We start from the raw sequence: 21,320 nt of genomic DNA, 5'->3' as shown, positions 1-21,320 counted from the left end.
AGGGTTTGCTCAGTGCATGTGCATGTGTGTGTTGGAACAGTATGTGCACATATTCAGCATGTTGCCTACACATACACATTTGCCTTGCATGGATACATTTACTCTTCAGAATAGTGACAGAAGTTTGCTAGTAAGAAGAGGGTTTAAGAATAGCTGCATGAAAGCAGAGACAGGATGAAAGATGGGAGCCAATGGCTACGACCTCTCCAAGGTGAAAGATTAGGATCTGCAAATGCTGATTAGCAGGGAGTCTAAAAGAGCAAAAAAAAAAAGGAGGAGTAGAAGGAGGCTGCCTGCTGATCTCATGTGTCACAATGTCATCAGGAATGGATTGCTATCAGACTTCTAATTCCTCACACGGAGGGCTTATACCCTCTACAGCTCATTCCTGGTTTTATTTATTGCAATCATTAATTTTCACATGCATGAAACTGCATCTCTAAACTTACCAGAGAATCAAATGATGCATATGGCAGAATACTAATGTTTTTTCCCTGTTCATTTTTTGGCAGTCACACACATTTTCACATCAAAGTGCCACAATTTCCCAGATTAATTCACATGTGAATAAACAAACTACAATACCACATTACTGGCTTTGGTACTTCAAGGCTCTAAAAAGATTCAGAACCCGAGAGTTGGATCAAAGGATGGTCAAATAAGACCTTTAAGTCCTTTATAGGACACAAGTAAATGGGGAGACTTGTGCTCTGGTAGTGTTAGAGGAAGCTGACAGAGGGAGTCTTGATCTCTAATTAATCGGCCAAGTTGTTCTCCTTAAACACTGGATCACTTTGCGGGTCTGCTTAATTATTCAGACACACAATGGCTACGGATTACTGGAGGAAATCTGCAGTGTGGTATGGCTGGCAGCCACAACAGAGGAGGAATAGTGGAAAGGTGGAGAGAAGATAAAAAAAATGAAGGGGAGAAATGAAGAAAGGGAAAGTGACAGCCTTGTTGCAGAAATCTGAAGATCTAATACAGAAGGTCTTGTTCTAGGTCATGGGCATATTCCTAACACAAGCACAGCCCTCACCCACTGTTTCTTTCCATGCATGGGTCTGACATGAGAGGCAATATTTATTTGGCACAGTGTCTGTCATTGAACTAAACAGTGATGCCAAAAGCTGTGATTATTATTTGTGTCAAATATCATCATAAATTACAGCTATTAAAAAATATAAAACCATCAATTACATGAGTACATTGTAGAACCTTTTATTCATCTTCTTTTAAAGACAGAAAAACCCAATCCAACCCTCAAAGCTCAAATCTGGTTCCATGTCCCTTTGCAAACCCACAAATACATGGTCAAAAACACAATATTCTTTTCAGTCCATTCAGCACCATACACAAACACTTACAAAAAGAAGAAAAATAATCATAACAACATGGAAGAAACTGCCCAAAAGCTGTTTCCATATCAGACTTGATGGCAAAAGTCCACTGTTTTTCCACGCTGTCTGAATAAGCACACTGGACCATTGAACAACATGCTGTACAAAAGAACAAATGAAATGGCAAATATGTCTCTAATACTGTATGAGAGACAGAATGAAAGAATTCAGTGTTATGTTGTCTGGGATGACTACAGGTGGGCTTCATGGAGGAGCTTTAGGTGGCTCTTGTTTGATCTCCACAGCAGGCGATAGATGCATCATATCATTTGCTGGCACATTAATGAATCAAAAGGTAATATACAGTACAATACATTCAACTTTTTTAGCATTTACTTTTAAATGTGGCCAAGCACGTATTGGTTTATTCACATACTATTCACATTAACAAATATACATCCATATGTACACGTACTCTTCATTTCCAATATGAGGGTCCAGGCACTTTCTCACAAAGTTCAGGGTCGTAAAAGAAAATACAGGATATTGAAATTCTCTGGATGAGCCCTCAATAACTCTTTCCTATTATAAACTGTTCCATCTGTCAGACCATTCAGTGGATTCCCTTGACTCTCTAAACCAGCTTGCTGGCTTGAAATTTTGGACTGTGCTGGATGCCATTGGCTAGAGATACCGTCACTCCGTCACCTCAGAAGCCCAACATCTGGGATGACATACACACAGCTATAAAAATGGCAAAGCAGGTGCACTAAAATCTTGTGTGTGGGTTTTTTGGCATTTAACCTGATGAATCTCCTATATGACATTTTTAGCAGCTCTGCAGTTAGAGCTTTATTTGAGAGGTGTGTGCAAGTATTCTTCCAGATGAAACTGGGTTGTATGTTATGGAAATGTATGTGGACCAAATCAATCATTATACAGTATGGATATTGTACTAGGCTACATAATTGAATATTAGAATTAATGAATATTAGAGTAATCTGATTATTTCCTAACAGTCAATCAGTAAAATAAATTAAAACTAAATTTATATTACTTGTTCATTTATCATTTACTACTCCCTATATGTTCAACTTCTGACTTTTGCTATTTTATTGATTCCAGCATCTTTAATCATGTATCTATTTCCTATTTAACTCACACAACATTTATTACTCTCCTTACCACTTTTAGGATAATGAGACAGACATGTACAAACTTATCCATCTGTTAGAATCTGATCTTGATGGTTAATGCAGAATAGAGCAAATGAAAGTGTCAGTGTTCAGCATCCTACTGATTTGGATTGAATCTGACAGTGTCTAAATTACCCCATGCTCTCATTAATGCCAATATAATTTTAAGATGCTTCGAATGTTTTCAGAAATATTCACAAACCAAGTCAAAAATGACATGATAAAATGTTGTGGGATTACTAACAAGCTCTACACCCATATGTAGATAGAACAAACTGGGATGCTGTACAAAGCCTGTACATATATGTAGTATTATAATATTAAAACACAGCACTAGACTTCATATAGTTATGAGCAGTGGCCAAGCTATTCCAGTTCAGATGGATTTGGCTTCAGCTGTTGCTCTGCAGTTTGCACACAATCAGGGTGAAAGCACATTAATTCTGCACTTTATTAATGCTGAGGGATTAAGCAGTGATTAAAAATGCACTGCAAAACTGCAATTATGCACGTTTTAGATACTGTTCCTATTCCATTTTTGCAAATTACATTATTTTGCAAGAACAACTGTTGAACTACAGCTTGTTGATATTCCATGGCAATAATAACGCAGTACACTTCATGTAGATACAGACATTTGGCTGTATGATTTAAGAGTTTTATTCTGCCACATTCCTGCTGAAAAATCCAGCTTGGTCTAAGAAGCTACCAGTTGCCGAAACACAGAATCAAGCTGGTCAAACTGGGACACCATCTTTGCCAGATGGTAAGTGCTGTTAGGAAGGAAACAGTTTGAGTCACCACTACTAATACTACATCGTTATTTAAAGAAAATTACTCAACAGTAAGGCGATTAGAAAATCTCAAACATTTAATGATCAACTTAATTAAACAAGTAAATAAAGAAGCTGAAATAACTTATCAGCTGGCAAAGATGGCCTATGAGTTTCACTAGCTTGGCTTGGGTCTAGGCAGCTAGTAACTGGTCAGACTAAAATAGATTTTCGAGAAGGGATTTTTTGATTTTTTTAAACTGACCTTCCTAAAATACACTGACCCAGTGAGAGTCTCATTGAGATTTAATTGAGAGTTAATGACGGTACTATTTCTAGACTATAAGAGTCATGTGATACTTGTGCACAGTGACTGGCTAATGATTGGCAATGACTACATTAGCATGGCTTATTTACTGGGTAGGCAACTAAGAAATGCTCCTCTCATTACCATATAAGCAGTAAATCATAAATTGAAGAATATTATACATTTATTTTATTGACTGTTTGAAATTTTAGGAAATATTCAGTTGGAAATAATTATTAGAAAATTAATACTTGTATACAGACTGATTAGATGAGAATACTGATGACTTGTCATTTTGGGATATTTAATGCATTTGTTCCGTACACACATGTACACATGTATAGATGTATGGTGAAGTGGGTCACCAGGGTCAACTGCTGAAAGTGCAAATTAAAAGGGATATTTTAACATATCGTAAGTCCAGGACGCTGCATCAGTTAAACACTTAGACAGCCACATTTAGCCAAAGGGCCACAAAACTGCTAAACAGTAACCAACTGACAAATACATGTCAGAGTGAAGATAAATGGTTAGAAGTTGGCACTGGTTGACTTCCCATGCATCATTCCACCCCTGTCTTTCCAGTTTAGGTTTGCCCTTGTTGCAGCCTCTGAACTCAACTGTAAATCTCCATTAGTGCTTCTCTTGTTCAGCTATTTGAGGGCATATGTCAGGGTCAACCTGTAAACCACCTTTTGTCTGATGACACTGACCATTAATGCACTCCGTCTGCATAAATTAGATGGATTAGCTCCTTTGACGTCAAACAGAACATCTGCAGACGTTAAATCTATGTACAAGTGAGAAAAGCAAAAGAAAAATTGAGCCAGTGCAGGATATTAAAGCCATCAAATTTATGACAGCTCAGTCAGTGACATTGAATTTTGCATTGTAGGAAATAATAGACTCTGTCTTTGTGTACTCATGGACCAATATGATGCATTCTTATTGGTCCACTTGTAGACAGTTCAACTAGGTACAATATTAGGATTGTATAATGCAGTCCAGACACCTTATTATAAAATGGATGTCCAAGGTTCTTTAGCGAAAATGCAGCCATAGTAATGCACTGTCAACTGAATTAATGAAGAGCTGGCTGCAGATTCAATGTTCAGGTAAAAGAGAGAGTGTGTGTGTGTGGCCCTTCTTGATCTTACAGACCATGGCTCAGATGTCTCACTCTAGTGTACTGCACATAAGAACACATCTCTTTTGTTTCCTCAGCCCAGCCAACTAGGGACACTTTCTGTCTTTGAGCATTCCCAGCACAGTACAGAACACAGGTCACACTCTCAGGAAATGAAGTCAAGACACACTCGCGCTCACTATCAGAGCTGGCTTTGAGTTATTTTGAATGGATTGCTCACAGCTCAGGGGAGAACAGGAGGGGAAAAGATGCTGACAAAACAACACTAAACCACAAACAACTAGGACATGGATGGTCCACCACATCTAAACATTCCGGGCGAAAAGGCGAAAGCTTCTGCTCACATGTTTATTTTTTGCTCTTCCCCTCCCAGGTAAGAATTTTGATGTGAGCAAGCTGACAAAAGGGAAAGGTAGAGAGATGGAAATAGAGCTCAGAGATGGAGAGAATAGAGAAAGTGAATCTGCCAGCAGTCCTCCTCTGAATTTAGAGGATAGTTGAGATATGTTGCTATCTGAGGTCCATGCACTCCAAATATTCCATCACCAGGTCATAACAGAAGCGGTACTGCTCCTAGGGGAGTCACACACACAAAAATATTGATGAGTCAGTGTAGTGCTGCAAATAACAGTAAATCTGGTAAAAGAAAAATCTAATATTTTATCTTGCTTTTTTCATTTTCCCTAACCTGAGGATAAGTGAATCAAACATATTTGCTCTCATTTAACCAGGTAAAAGTTGATGGAGATTAAGAATTCTGCTGAGCTTGCTCAGTCTCACAGTTTTTGTCACCTACCAGTGACTCCACCATGTTGGGTTTGGCATTTCGCAGTGTTTTAGCGGCATAGAAGACATCCACCATGTTCTGGTACTGGATCATCTCCATCAGAATAGTACATGCACAAAATGTGCCACTACGCCCACCTCCATTACTGTACACACCAACAAAAACATACAGCACATGTAAACCATACAGATATACATGCAGTGTATGATTACACAAGAACGCACAGTAAGCATAATAACATGTACATGTGCACTGAGATATGCGTTCAATCAGTGACTGCCAATATCCTTTTTCCTATCCAAAATGTCCTGAACAAACAGCATTCAGTAGGCTAGTGGAGGAGAGTGGAGGTGCGGTTGTAGACAGATGAGGTGATGATGGTGTAATCAATTGCAGTCAGAGTCTTGGCAGCTCTGGATACACTGCTGAGGGAGGCTACTGTATTCCGTATTAGAACATAATTGATTTCATCTCCATAATCTCTTTCCCCCTGCTAGCAGGGAATAACGCTGTGTGACAACTCTGAATGATGTGCTTTTCTGGGCTAAGGCTGAAAAGCAGCACATGCCTGTAGGCGCAAACATCTCTTTCTCCCCAGGGACATTTGCTTGTATGCATATGTGAGTACTTTGACTGCATGTGTGTATGTGGAAGGAATTTCTGTTTGATGTTTTATGATCATAACTGTGTGTGTTTTAGTAACTGATATTTATTCAAGAATTGTTGACTAGCTATTTCCACTACAGTTGAAAAGTAGAAGCTATATTCACAGCAAAGCCTGTGTGTCCCCTCGTGTGTTACTCACAGGCAGTGGACCACAGTGCGCCCATCGCCACATTCTCTTTGCCACTTCTGCACATGGGCGAGCAGGTTAAGGAAGGCCTTCTTGGAGTCAGGAACATCACGATATGCTGACCAGCGCAGGAACTGGAACTGGCACACCACCAGATGACCTTCCTGTAGCTAAGCATAGACAAGAGAAATGGGCTGTAATACATCTTCCCTTATAAATTTGTGAGTCTGTTTATGAGTATGTATATAGAAGCCCAGAGCTATTCCCCATGTTCAGCTCTTGGAAATGCAGAGTCAGCAGGGTCCGAGTTGTGATGAATGAGTCTATAGGGAAGAACAGCACCGGAGAAAGACACACAAGCTCTGATTTACTCAGTCCTCTGCCCCAAAACACAAGAGATATTAATATCTAGACCTGTGGCACCCCAAGAGCCTACCACAGGAAACCTAGCCCATTGACACGGACACAGTGACTAACGCTCAATGAGCTGATGGAAAAACAGTTTCAGCAGTTTTGTAACAAAAGTGGAAGTTCCTATTAGCTTCACACATGTATACATTAGTTAGGTATGTGTAAAAACTGTCTGTCCTGTGGGTGTGTCAGTATGCTTAGTCACCAGGTGAATGTACCTTCATTTTAGGTACATTTTAATGCCTAAAACACTGCCTTTGTGCCTTTAAGGGTATAGTTACAATGAAAGTACCTATTTGTTCAGCAATTTTTGTCTACGGCTTTTCTATGAGGAAAGAAATAAAAGCAAGAGGTGTGACTCAGGTTCAGATGTATGTACTTGAGTAGGTGCAGAGCAAGACCGTGACTCAGTGTGGTTCATTTGTAATATGTCTGACATTAGCATTCAATTTTCTATGGCTGTTGCTCATGACGCGTACTGCACCTAGGACCATTTACTGAGTGCACTCTGTGAGTGGTGCAAATTGCAGTTTAAAAGCCACTGTGAAATGCTCGAAATGGTCAACCACAGAGTCATCAAAAAGCTCGGGACCTTAAAGGAAATGCAAGTTCAGTAGGGAAGAAAAAAAATCTGTTAATAAATGAAGATTCTTGTTTCAGAACCAGTAATCTGTGTGTTGAGAATTAATACAGCTGACAGGCTAATGACAGCTTTGTACAGAATAATCTACTTTTTATAAAAAATGTGTAATTAAGACTGTATTCCATTTTTAATGTGGTTGAATGCGGGTTCTGTAACATTTGAAAATTAGCAATGTCAAATAATCCTGTTTAGTGTGCAAAATTTCTGTCAGTTGTGAGAAATTTGATGTCTGATTTTATGATGTATGTGCTATGATCAGGGGTGCACAATTACTTCCAATGGAGAAGCAGGATTATAACACACAGTTTGACTGAAATAGTGTCGTATTATAACACATTTTGTCATAAATAAATTGTGTTTACTAGAATAAAAAAAATCCATGTTGGCAGTTCAAAAGTATCAATGGCAAACCATGCACCTAGCAACAATGTTCCTAGACCTACTGATGTGAGGAACATACATGGCATTTAGCAACATTTCCAGCTAGCTTTGAGAAGAGGATAAAATAGGCAAAATTGTTTACTGCTAATTTTCCAAGACTTAGTACTTTGAACGGAATATGTAAATCAACTGCACTTGATTTCTCCACCTATTTTTGTGCTGACATTCCACTTTCAGTGCAACCCTCCCATAAATGCATATGTATGAGGAAAAGAAGCCCACTTTGCATTGTTTCTGAGTGATTGGCACAAAAACTGTGCATTTAGTCTTGTACACCAGTTTTGTACATAACAAGCAAGTTTTACTGTGTAAAATGTGGCCTAATTAGGCCTGAAAAACAGACACAAACAGCCTTGTACATCTGGCCCTCAGAGGCTGAGTAGTGGTCTGTCTTTAAGCTAGTGGGACTTGTACGATGTGTGGAAGTGTAGAGGATGACAGATATACTGTGTCACATGACAAGGTGTGTCGCTAATCTGCAGCTTGTCATTCAGACAGTCAGAAAGGCTCTGACAGTCATGGAGAACTCCTGCCTGACCTATCCCATATCCCACCTCCTACAAAACACACACACAAGGATTCTCACCACGCCTTTCAACTAACATCTTCCTGACACGTACATACCGTACATGCACGCTTGCTCACTATCGAACACTGTTTATTTTGTCTGTGATGAGAGTCATGTCAAACGGTATGGTTTACGAACACTTCAGGCAGGAAACGCAGAAAGAATATCTACAATACACTCCCACATGGTGGATGTGCCCCTGGGAAAACAGTGATGAGCTGGGGCAAATTGAAAAGTTTGACCTTTTGTGGATTTCATGCTGGCTTACAAAACCTCAGCTTCCTTCTGCGTGGCTCATGTTAGGCATGAAATATGTTTATTTCGAACTTATTATAGCCATTGTAGGAATGTTTCCCAAGGTAAATATGAAATAATATCTGTGGGTAATCACCGTATGATTATTGACTAATGAATTGTTAATTTTCATGCAATTGTAACATTAATCAATATTTTCTCAAGTGGAAAGTTCAGAGATCATTTATGTCTTATGTAACATTATATTTGATTGATTACATCACCATGTAGCACAGGTTGAAGCAAACATGCTGAAGTTCTTCTCCCATTTTATCTTATTTGTATAAAAAAGCAAACTGAAGAGATCTGAGCACACTTTAATACTGTGCCACTGCCACAGCTTATCAAGCACTCTGAAATACAGTCTTGTTTGCATAGTTCTTTATAATGCAAAGAAAAATAATAGAACTACTGATGAGGGAAATGTCTTCTTTTCATATTAGAATAGTTATTTTCATGAAGTCTCATAAAGAACAAGCCCCTTTTAACACCATAGGGGAGTTTTTAAAAAAGCTGCATAATGCTGACAATTGCATAAGCATGTGTGTAGAGTGTCTATAGTTTGAGACTTACCCGTGAGACATTTGTAACCCGGAACAGACGCGTGATGATATCTTCATCAGCAGACATGGAGAGAAACTCGACCTGCATGGGGCCATACTGCTGGAGACCAGGCTCGGGCCAATACTGCACACAAGGCTAGAGAGAAAGGGAAAGAAGAGACAGAAAGAATAAAAGAGGATACAAAACAAAACAAATTTTGATAAGTGTCTGGAATCTGTTTGTAGAGAGGAATTATTTTTTTGAAGGTCAAGTGCCACTCAAGCAAAATGCTTTAGAGTCATATCTCAGGTTGAGAACAGAACAGAAAGAGAGAAACAGCAACACATACAAGTTGCAGAAGAAATTTCAGAAGCATCTGGACAGTAAATAGTACACTAAGCAGTTGAAACAGTATTCAAATGCCTGCAGGGCTTGCAGTCTAATGAGACACAGTGAATGAGAGAGGGAGAAAGAGAGGAGGGGTAGACAGGTCGTAATGAGATGACAGAGTGGAAAGAGAGATAATACACGGATTACTGTCTTCAGAGACTGAACACTGAGTTGTGAGACTGGCAACCAAAGAAGCAGCTATTAATACAAAAGGACTGCAGAGAGAGAGAGGGATGAAGAAAGAATGATACAGAGGGTAAAGAACTGAGCAAGGGGGAAACTTAGCCAAAGAAAAAGAAGAGTGTGAATTAGAGGCAAAAATAAAGTCGGACAAAGAGAAAGAGAGAATGAGATACAGTTAAAAAAAAAAAAAAAAAAAAGAGATGAGGGGAAAAAAGTAAGAGCTACAAGCCTTAATCCACTCAAGTGTAAAATGAAGTAAATGGGAGACTGAATGACAACGCAAATGGCTCAGTAAGAACACACATCAAGACTAGAAGACAATGGAGTGAGTGAGCTTGCTAAGACTCTTGCAATTAGAGCAAACTAAGCAAAACTCCATCTGGAGCAGGAGAAAAAAAAAACCCTAACAACATTTTAGTTAGATGAGAACAGAAGGTCTTAAAGACTCCACCAATTGGCTTTGCACTTCATTATGTAGCATGTGGTGAGAGACAGGACACAAGTGCCTAAACTTAGTAGGCTCTTTATCAGACTTAGTGATACAAAAGCACAATAAGACATTGTGACGATCCGCTGACACAACAGGGTTTACCCATCATGCTAATCATGGACTAACACAGAACAGGTGAACACAACTGGGTAACAAAGCAGTGAGAGGACAGGGGCGGAAACAGAGCTATAACAGAAAACAAAAACATGAGCATATGTTGTTGATCACCATGGGAATTGTGAGAGCAGGGAACCATGATGTATTAATACATCTACAATAATAACAACTACAATAATAATAATAATACTAATTTTTTGCAAAAGGTGCTATATAAATATGTAGTTGAAAGTGCTTTACAAAATAACTGATAAAACAGTTAAAGAATTGATGTCAGTAAAAGAATAAATGGCAAAGGATATAGCGTTCAAAACATTAGAACATTTAAAAGATATATGATTAATAAATAGCTACATTAAAACTAAATAAATACAAAAGTAGAGAAAGTGAGAGGGAGGAGTGACTCCTTACAGGCTGGAATTCACAAGGAATCGAGTCTTAGCCGACTTTGAGAACCTTGCATGGAGCCTAATGCCCCTGCTGCTTGCTGCTCAGAGGAACTCACCCAGGCTGAGTTTGACTGGTTGAGCTGGTTGAGCATGACGATGGAGGTGCATCCATAGTCAAACACCAGCCTCCAGAAGTCGGTGGTTGTGCCAGGCAGAGGATGGGGTGTCACAATGAAAGCTGCTGGCCGATGGAAGCTGTCAGTGAGAGCAGCATTGATGTAGTTGTTACTCTCACCCTCTGTGGTAACCAGGAAAGCCAGAGCACGGTCTGGTGGCAAAACATCCATGCTGCGATTCCTCTCACGGTTCCGTGGTAACAGTGCGATGCTGCACTCCTCCACATCCAGGTGAGGCGTCACAGAGTTCAGCGTCTGCAGGAGGACACACACACACAAGCACTCACATCAACTGCACAGGTACAGTATATTGGACTCTCTGACTCTGTATGAATTCACTTCATTATTTGTTCATGGCTTCATTTCATCTTTGACTGACAAGTTTGTGAATTTGTGTTATTCAAACCAAGGGATTTTTAAATTTTTTTTTTTTATAGATGGCAGAGATTTGGAAATAAATGATTTATTTGTCTGGGAGAGGAAAGTACACAGATGAGGAGGAATGGCAGTGATGATAAAATGTGGAGAGGAATAATGAAGATGGCTACACATGCACATGGGGAAACACACAGCCTAAGAGCTAACAGACAACAAGGGTGGAGAAAGAAATGAAAATGAAAAAGAAAGCACAACCTTGATGTGAAAAGCAGCAATACAGAGGGGATGAGAGCAGCTCATTGCCATTGGGGCGATTAGGTTGATTTACACTTCACACAAGCGGCATCGTGCATCTGGCCTCTGCAGATGGGGCCTCACGCTAACTGCAGCTTTCTGATTTGACTTTAAAAAGCATCTCACTACACTCGTAAACAGCACAGCTGAAATTATTGAACAAAAACTGGAAATCAGGCCAGCTTCATACATAATGAATAGGAACGTTATGATTTCATCAGAAAAAGCACCACTAAAATGGGAACACTGCTTACCTAGGGTCTGTGTGCAAATTCCTGCCTGCTGTTGATGTGGAGAAAGCAACACTCTACTCTAATGAATAGTGTAAATACATAAAGAAAATATAAATAGAAAACCTATGTAATGAAAAATTCACCTGCACAGCAAAACATGTACACAGATACAGAGTGAAGCAGAAGATGCCAGTGTGAGTGGCAGAGAGATAGCGTTACTGGATCATGAAGCACGTACAACACCCTGCCATCAAACAGCAGTCAGCCCTCTCTTATCCAACACGTTCCTGAGCCTGTTCCCTCTATTAAAGCCAGGAAGCACAGTGATAATTGCTCTATAATTCATACGGAGTATAATAATGCAAGATGCACTTTAAGAATTAAATGGAAAGAACAGAGAGGAGTACGGAGTTTTAGGGCTGCATTAAAAAAAAACAGTAGTAGTGTTTGCGCTCTTAAATGTCAATCTAGATTTCTGCTTTGTAAGAAGTGATAGCATATAAACACCAGCTTTACTCCCTTAAGCGAAAATTCGTAAAAATCCTAACAAAGATTTGGCAAGTGCTCTTATCTGTTCATGTACTATAACCTGGGAAATACCTACTGCACAATCAATAGTACAATTAACCAACCCCAAACCTTAAATCCTTCTCTCTTCAAAGGCATTTGAGCACATATTCACACAAACATAAACTTTACTGCAAATATTCCTTACTGTTTTTATAGGAGGGACCATAAATAAGTAGACAATTCAAACTGACGACCCAGTAATTGGATGTTCAGTTTATTTTGGTCAGCTGTGTGGTGTCACGTCTTTATTTTTCATGTCCAGGAAAGCTCATAAAAGGTCTATGTTCGATTCTAGATATGCAGTTTGCACACAGAGTCTGTTGCTCATCATAAAGACTAAAGAAGTGTCATTGCCAGTACTGTATATCAGGCAATAATAAGACTTAAAGCCAGAATAAATCAGAGACATTAACAGTGTCAAAATTCAACTGTTTGTGCTGTTAGGAACATTTTACCAATCATTTTTACCACAGCATTTATCTCAATCTGCAGCTTCACAGATACACTTCACACAACACTATCCACCATTCTGGACACAACCAATGTTTCTCCTTGCACTAATATGACATTATAATGATTTTATAATGATCTATTTATCTGCAGCAAATTTAATATTATGTAATTCACTAACTGACTTTCTGCACTTCACCCTCATAAGTTTTGTTCAGACGGCAAGGAAAATCTAAATTTACTTTTTATGGTCCTCTTAATGCTCACATTACAAATTATAAGTAAACAAAATAGATTTCTGTTTGGACTGTAGTCTCATTCTCTCGTGTAGCCGCACTGGTTGTCATAGTAACGGTGCAGGCGTGCGTCTTTATGGCGTGGGGAGTACAAAATTTAGAAAGTCACATGATTAAAAGTAGAACATTGGATCTTAAGCATTCAAATGTGATTTTTATGCCCTTGAGAACCAAAATATGTCCCAAAATCTAATTTTAATCAGATTTGAAACACATAAATGTGACTAGGGTTTTTTTTTCTGGAAAAAAAAAAGTCAGATTGCAGATAATGCAGAAAATAGAAAGTAAAATATTCCAAAAAATCAGATCTGAGCTGCCTTTCTTAACAAAGCCATAGAGAAACAAATATATATTTGTGTTGGCGTGTGTCTATGTGCAAGTCACTACAAGCTAAATGAATGAAATAATATAAGGCAGTACAGAAGCAAGTTCCACAAACATGTGCTTAGCAGAATGCTATTATGTAATTTATTTATATTTCCCCTCTTTGCGTAAATGTTATATAAATACACATCTGCAGACTGCAGGCCTGAGCTGAGGCTCTGATATGATTGCAAAGTGCATGGACAATTTTCACAAATATTGGTGAATCATTATGAATGAGTTCTTGGCTCAAAGCTCTGAATAATAATTTCCTCGCACATCAGCCACCCTCTACGCTTTACATAAGCCTGGACACTGAGAGACTACCATTCCACACTGCAATGCAAATAAAAACACAGGCCACTAGTATAAAATAAATACGCAATAACATTCATTAGTAATGAACCAAATAGCTGTCCTATCATAGCTGTCCCTTTACACATGCACTCGTTGCAGGCTACACTGTCGCTGAAGTGCAAACATTCACTGCTGTTTATATAGTGCTTTTTACATTAAACGTCCCCTATTGAGCCCAACAGTGATGAGAAAAAAACTGCCCAAGATGGTATGTGAAAGAAAACAAGGGAAGAGGAGAGACTTAAAAGAGAAAAACCATCACCAAATAGTGAAATAATCATCATTGTCTGTAGTTCTACTCTCACTAAATGTCTAACGTACATCAGCCAAATGATGATCTAACTATGGCTCCCTTATTTACATTTACACTTCCAGCATTTAGCAGACACGCTTATACAGAGTGGCCTTACAGAAGTGCTGTGAATTCTCTACAAAAAATACATAAATAAATAAATAAAAACATGTCCTTATGCTAGCTCTCTAGGTCAGGGAATGAGAATGCCATTTAGCTCAGATGCTACAGGAGGGGATTAGTACAATGTGAAAGAAAGCATAGAAGACAAGGGATTTTTTTTTTTTGAAGTCAATATAAGTGTTAAAGGTATGTCTTTAGTCTTCATTTGTAGACTGCCTTACTTAACATGTGGTTTGTAATACTAAGTATCAGTAAAAAAGCTAACAAATTTACATTTTCAGGACACCTCATGGGGCCGTCCTCAAGGAATACCTGGGTGGGTTGTTGAGTAATCCATCACTTTGTGCCTGTCCTTGCCAAATTAGGCTCAGTTGACGTTTATTAAAAGATGCAGTACTTAAGGTTCTGCGCAGTGATTTGCACTTGTTTGATTAATCTTACTTTGATTGTATTTGATCGATGAATATTTGCATACAGGCTACTGCCTGAATTTAGTGCATATTAACATCATTATATCCCTTTAAAATCACATTTAAAAATGTAGTATATTAGGCTCATTAATATTCAAATGGTTATCATTTTATCCCTCCACAGACAGAGCAAATACTAGCACAAACACCGCTGTGCTATTTTATGGAATAAACAGAATTCAGATTTATTTTTATTTATTTAAGCATACTACATACATTTAAAGTAAATCCCAAAAAAGACTTCATACCCACTATATTTACTCAATACATAGGATATTACGTTTTAATCAGTGAAATTATTCTGTCTAAAATAATCTATAATATATTCATATAATATAATAATTGTCTACAGCTATAGCTTCAAAGGCAGAAATCAGACTATTGATTGAAGCCTGTGTGCCATACTACGGTCATCTACAACCGAAATTGGAGGCTCTCTGGGTTTAAGGATAAACAAAGCATTCTGCTGACCTGGAACTCTTCTCGGAGCTGTGAGGAGTTGCTCTGGGAATCAACCCTTAGCAACTCCTTATATGTGAGCGCAAACTCGTTCACTGGTATAGCTGTCTCTCCACACAGGCATGCTTCCAGGATGGCGTCATGAATGAATATGTACTGTTCCTGCATCAGGGCAGAGACAGGGGCAGAGACAGGGACAGAGAAAAAGAGAAATCGTAAAAGTGGGTATAAGAACAGTGTCGAGAGCAGAACTGAAAAGAGAAAAAAAAACTGCATGCATTATATACCCTGATTAAAGTGAATAAAATGCTGTTGGACAGAATTTTTCTAACGTGCCCTGAAATAAATGAAACATTTGCTAAATGCAACCAGTTTCAAACTGTACTGTGTGCATGAAGATAAATTGCTCTAAACAAATACTTTCAGAATTGATTTAATAAAGGCGTCTAAGTAAATGATTACAAATATAATAAACAACCAAATGATTGTTGGATTGTTTGGAGATCTAAATAGCGGGTGGGCTAAAGAAACACACACGCACAAGGCAGAATGGAGTGAAGGCTGATGTCACTTGGCTTAGCAATCTTTAAAACATGCTCTAAAGCTGAACACTGATTACTCACTACTTAAACATGACAGCAACCTTTTTCCTTGTGTCTCTAAACCGTGTATATGTACTGTATGTGTGTGTGTGTACGTGTGTGTGTCACCTCTGTCTGGATCATGTTGATGCGACGGGAACAGAGAGTTTTTACACAGTTATAGATGTCCACCACTCCCTCACACTCCGCCATGTCCAACATGACATCCAGCACGATGTAGCAGCCTGTCCTGCCAGCCCCCATACTGCAACACACACACACACACACACACACACAGAGCTAAGCGGTGATGCATTACTAAATAAACATGTTTGCACATCAGCAGTCAACCCTATTTGGATTATATGGTGTTATTACATTAACATTTCCCAAAATGCCACTTGACCTGCTACGTGTGGTAGAGTTGCAGATGTTTCTCTCTATCCAAAGAATTGAACAGGTCAAGGTCACTACAGCATGTGTGCTAAGCATGAGTATGATGCCAAGCATGTTGTGACAAACAGGTATTTGTGTACCTGCAGTGGACCACCACAGGGCCAGCATCAGCTGGTGTAGAGGCTTTGACCCGGCGGATGAAGGCCAGCAGGCCTGTGGCATGGTATGGAACTCCGTGCTCTGGCCATGACATAAAGTGGAACTGCTGCACCTCATGCTTGGCTGAGTAACCCCTCTGAAACACACACAGCACAAAGGCAATATTTACACAGGAAGTCTCTCAATATTTTCCTCAGAGTCGAACACCACAGGTAGTTACATTAAATTTTCTGAGAAGCCCATTCAGATTAATAAAATGACCTGCATGTAGTTCATGCCTCTGAGTTAGCCAGAGGTTTCTCGAGTAGATGTGTTAGAGATGGGTTTTTCACCACTACCTTTAAAGACAAGCACTTTCCTTTAAGCCTGAAAAAACTGGGAGAATGCAATATAATACAATGCAACATGAAAGCAAGACAATTTAAGACTAATTTATGACTAATATGACTACAGAGTAGTATACTGTAGTGTAGTATATTGCCAATGTACTACACTAGCACTTTTTTTAGTGCACTTCAGCTGAAGAAATATTAGTTTAAGGTCAAAATCATGTGTTACTGAGATGAACGCTACACTAGACAGCACACCATTATTCTGTAATTATGACCAAATATTTATATTATTCATTGTAATATGCATAGTGTGTATACAAGTTATATAACCCAATGTAATATAAAGCAGGTTATATTCTACATTGATCTAGTTAGTGTGTGTTTACTACCTTTTTGTCATTAAAATCTTGTTTACAAAATGTAATATATGCAAACCTAAAGAATTTGTTCCAGAGATGAACCCTGAGATCTCCTCACAGAGCATCATTTTCTATCTCTGCTTTAAATCTGATTCCTTATACACAAGCAATGTGGAAAATTAGGGCTCAGAGATTAATTTATAAGCTTATAAGCATGTTTGTGGGTGTGGCCAGTACGTCAACAACAACAATCCCATACCCAACAACATACCCAATCCCAGCCAATTTGAATAAACAGAAGTGCTGTGTGACAATGAAGCAGTAATGCCCTCTTTGCGGTGCTGTCACATACACACCTGTCACTTTTAATGACAGACAGACCCACTGTGCACTCCTAAAGCACACATCAAAGTCCTCTGTAAGCGCTGTACCTACACACAGCAGCATAAGGAAGGGAGCGAGTCAGAAGATGGAGATTGGCTAAACCCAGTTAATTCCTCTATATTCACTTCTATCCAGTCCTCAGTCCTGCTTTAGCTGCAGGTACAGAAAGCCTGCATGTGTATGTGTGTGTGTGTGTGTGTGTGTGTGTGTGTATGTGTGTGTGCGTGCACGCACACATTAGTGCATGTTTAATGTGGGATAGTATCATGGTTCTTCTGTTTCCAAAATGTAGATAAACAGACAGACAGACCAACTCATTCCCCATCACCATGGGGAAAATTAACAAGCCTTTTATACATCCAAAAAAACATTGTTGACTTGCAGAAGTCGGATAATAGCTATAAAAATACATACAGCCTCTTGGTTGCTTTTCTGACTAATGTCTTTACTCCTTAACCGGTCACTGATTATGGTGAATGGCCTCCTCTAGGCATATTCAAAATCTGGTGTCTTCCAGGGACAGGTGTATTTATACATTACAAACATGTGAAACTTTATTTGTACACAGGTGGCAACTGATGGCACCAGGACTAATTTAGGGGTTTCATGGCAATGGGGGTGAATACTTACGCTATCGATTTGAAACTACGCATTTAATTTGTAAATGATTTTGCAAACAATATTGCTTCCCTCCACCTTCAATATTATGGACAATTATAAGGGGGGGATATTTATGCAATTCACTCTAAACTGTAATTTTTTTTAAACATTAAGCATAAATGTCGAGTCACACAGGACCACATTTACACTTTTGCTGAAATCTACCGTAAAATATGTCGGTGGGTCATTGATGTATCTGCGCTGTTTTGCTCCAGGGGCTTTTATGAAGTCTGGTGGCATCGTGAATTGTGAGAAGTGCCAGAGTATTTCTGCCTGAAATCTGTTAGCGCTGCCAGATTTGTACTTGGACATAGATGGATATTTCAACACAGAAATAAATGGCTTTAGAAACACAAAATCAATTTTCTGCAACAGTCATCCCAATCTTTGCAGTGAAAACCTGCGGTCTGAATCAAAAGGAGTTCTGATATCTGCATAGAGGAGCGGTCCATGATACCACAACAAGTGTTCTTCAATATGGTTAAGTTTAAAATATTACTCATTGAATGTATTATTCATTTTATATATTGATTTTGCTCATTTTCTGGAAGGTTACCCATAATTCCAGAGCTGACTGTAGATCGATAATACAAATCCTATACAATATAACACAAAATTCAATACTGAGATAATAAAAAAAAAAAAAAAAAACAGATATACACACAGTGTTGTCTTCTGTAACACACAGCAAACTCTAAAACAAACCTTGTTTAAAAAATGTATAAAAAATTGCAATTAATAAATGTATGGGACAATGCAATTGGTGGAAATTTTAGTGTTTGTACTGTCTGAAGTGTTTTCTCTTTATAGAATGTATGCAGTTATGGTTGGGCTCCTTTGTGTGACTTTTTGGACACTTACTAGGCACTGAAAAAATGGTTATGCTTGAAAATGTACATGATGATGGCACAGAAATTTGTCTCACTTTTCTCTTCCCCCACAAGAATGTATTTAATGCTGAGACTAGCCTCTACTTTGGGATTAATTTAGTCCAGGGAAAATATAACCAGTCTTTATTGAACTTAAGTCCATGCCAGTCTCTCCATGCGGGCAGGCAAATCTCTAGGAAGGACCCAAGAGGTAAAACTAGAAAACATGCAGTAAATGTAGAGCCCTTATGACTTAAAAAGGATAAAATACATTCCACTGCCTGGTGTGATGTTAAGCTATTTGCTCTCACTGTGCAATAAACTTTACAACTTGCAAGCCAATGTAATTGATTTGCAGTTATACAGCAGTAAGTCTGGCTTGGCGATGAAGAAGGCCTGGTTGGATTCCACTGTGTACAGTTACATTTTAATCAATGCTTACCCTGGATAGAGAAAAAAGACTCAAATTAAAAAGGTAAAGGTGGTAATATATAAGTAAAAGCAAGAATGCTAAAACTATTTTGCATGATGATAAATAATTCTGCCCCATTTATTTCCTGGAGTACCATTCTGTATAGCTCTATATGTTCATAAGTTACTCAACGTTAATCAGCTTGATTCTATATCAGTAGACTCTAAATTCCTTCAGCAGAGTTTTAGCCAGTGTTCCCTGGTAAAAGTCCTAAAGAATTATCATCAGAAGGTTATTTATCCCAGTCACATAAATAAATCCTTCGATACGTGCTATGGCTCTATTCCAAGAGCTTACACTTGGATCAACTGATCAACATTTCCTTTAACTGGCTCCATCATGCCATAAAAACAGTTTGCATGTGAGTGAAATCCTGCACTGGTTTCAGCAGCACTATGCCCCAGGGCTGTATTATATGTACAAACTGGGATGCGCTACTTATCGCAGCAACAAAGTGGACATAATACATCACTTTCTGCCCTGACAATATAATCCCACAAAAACAAATTACCAGTTTTTCTAACAATACACCCTGGGGTGTGTTTAATTTTAAAGAACCTGTAGAGGAAAAAGGAAATTAATAAGATGCCAAAATGACTATCAAAGAAGCTAAATATATGAATAAAAAACAATAAGTTTGCACTATGGAAAAGCAACAGATGGATGGTGTCAGTGTGCTGATAGTAAAAGCATGTGCATGTAGATAATGAATAAAAACTTTTTCGCCCAACTGTACACATTTTATACACATTTTAGGAGACGCAGAAAACCTTGAGGTAGCTCTTGCCCCAAGCATAAATACAAAAAATACTCAGAGCCTGAGTGCTCCACCAATCAATAAACCAGCTGGAATGACCAGTAATCCTGCCCTTCCCAGATGAGTGGTTTGCTGTAACGGCTGTTTTATGATTTACTGTACCAGGGTGTGCTACCTCACAGACAACACGAAACACTATTCACCACTGTTCCAGTCCTAAAAAAAGAACGACACAGAATCTATGACATAAGCGATTATACCCAGGACTGACCACACTGGTAATGATAAGTCTGGAAAGGATCATTATGTAGAACATCATAACAGGGACATCTCTCCAGTTCTTCACACTGGACAAGGTACACTATATGGCCAGAAGTATGTGGACACTCATCCACACACCCATATGCTGGCGTTTCCCAAACTGTTTCCACAAAGTGCTCTAGCACACAACTCTCTAGAATGTCTTTATATGCTGTGGCATTAACATGTCCCTTCACTGGAACTAAGGAACCTAACCAAAACCTGTTCCAGCATGACAATGACCCTGTGCACAAACTGAGCTCCATGAAGACATGGTTTGCGAAAGGTGGAGTGGAAGAACTCGAGAGGCCTGCACAGAGCCTCGATCTCAACCCCACTGAACACGTTTGCGATTAATTGAAATGGCAACTGCACTCCAGGCCTTCGCACCCGACATCAATGCTCTTGTGGCTGAATGGGCAGAAATCCCTACAGCCATGTTCCAAAATCTAGTGAAAGGCTTCCTAGAAGAGTGGAGCATAGCAGCAAAGGGCGACCTACTCCATAATAATATCCGTGGTTTTGGAATGGGATGTTCAGCAAGCACATAGGGGTGTGATGGTCAAGTGTCCACACAGTTTTGGTCATAAAGTGTATATATGATGTCAAGATCTGAAAAAGAAAGAGACTTCTCTTTGTGGATTTCTAATCAGCATTAAAGCCTTTAATATGAAGCAACTTGTGATTTAAGATGGTGAATTCCATCTGGAGCACCAACTGGTTTAATTGGTTTAATTAAATTGACAAAAAAGTGTCTCATAAAACACTTAAATTAAAA

The 21,320-nt window shown here is 38.8% G+C and overlaps 1 protein-coding gene across 8 annotated transcripts in view; it reads right to left on the bottom strand.

Annotated features, from left to right (window-relative positions):
- Positions 1 to 1,205: 1,205 nt before the first annotated feature.
- The window catches only part of ptprub (protein tyrosine phosphatase receptor type Ub), a 187,797-nt gene continuing 167,682 nt past the window's right edge, over positions 1,206 to 21,320 (bottom strand). For all 8 annotated transcript variants that reach the window (XM_053232649.1, XM_053232719.1, XM_053232782.1 and 5 more), the window contains 8 exons: positions 16,391 to 16,545; positions 15,984 to 16,119; positions 15,286 to 15,435; positions 10,929 to 11,243; positions 9,274 to 9,399; positions 6,356 to 6,513; positions 5,560 to 5,695; positions 1,206 to 5,336 (listed from right to left, as the gene is read on the bottom strand). In XM_053232649.1, coding sequence (XP_053088624.1) covers positions 5,274 to 5,336; positions 5,560 to 5,695; positions 6,356 to 6,513; positions 9,274 to 9,399; positions 10,929 to 11,243; positions 15,286 to 15,435; positions 15,984 to 16,119; positions 16,391 to 16,545 — 1,239 coding nt within the window. In that variant the 3' untranslated portion in view covers positions 1,206 to 5,273. The remainder of the gene's footprint in view (positions 5,337 to 5,559; positions 5,696 to 6,355; positions 6,514 to 9,273; positions 9,400 to 10,928; positions 11,244 to 15,285; positions 15,436 to 15,983; positions 16,120 to 16,390; positions 16,546 to 21,320) is intronic.

This window comes from Pangasianodon hypophthalmus, chromosome 1, assembly GCF_027358585.1.
Source record: "Pangasianodon hypophthalmus isolate fPanHyp1 chromosome 1, fPanHyp1.pri, whole genome shotgun sequence".
Taxonomy (NCBI): Eukaryota; Metazoa; Chordata; class Actinopteri; order Siluriformes; family Pangasiidae; genus Pangasianodon; species Pangasianodon hypophthalmus.
This window is presented reverse-complemented; position numbering and strand designations above follow the sequence as displayed.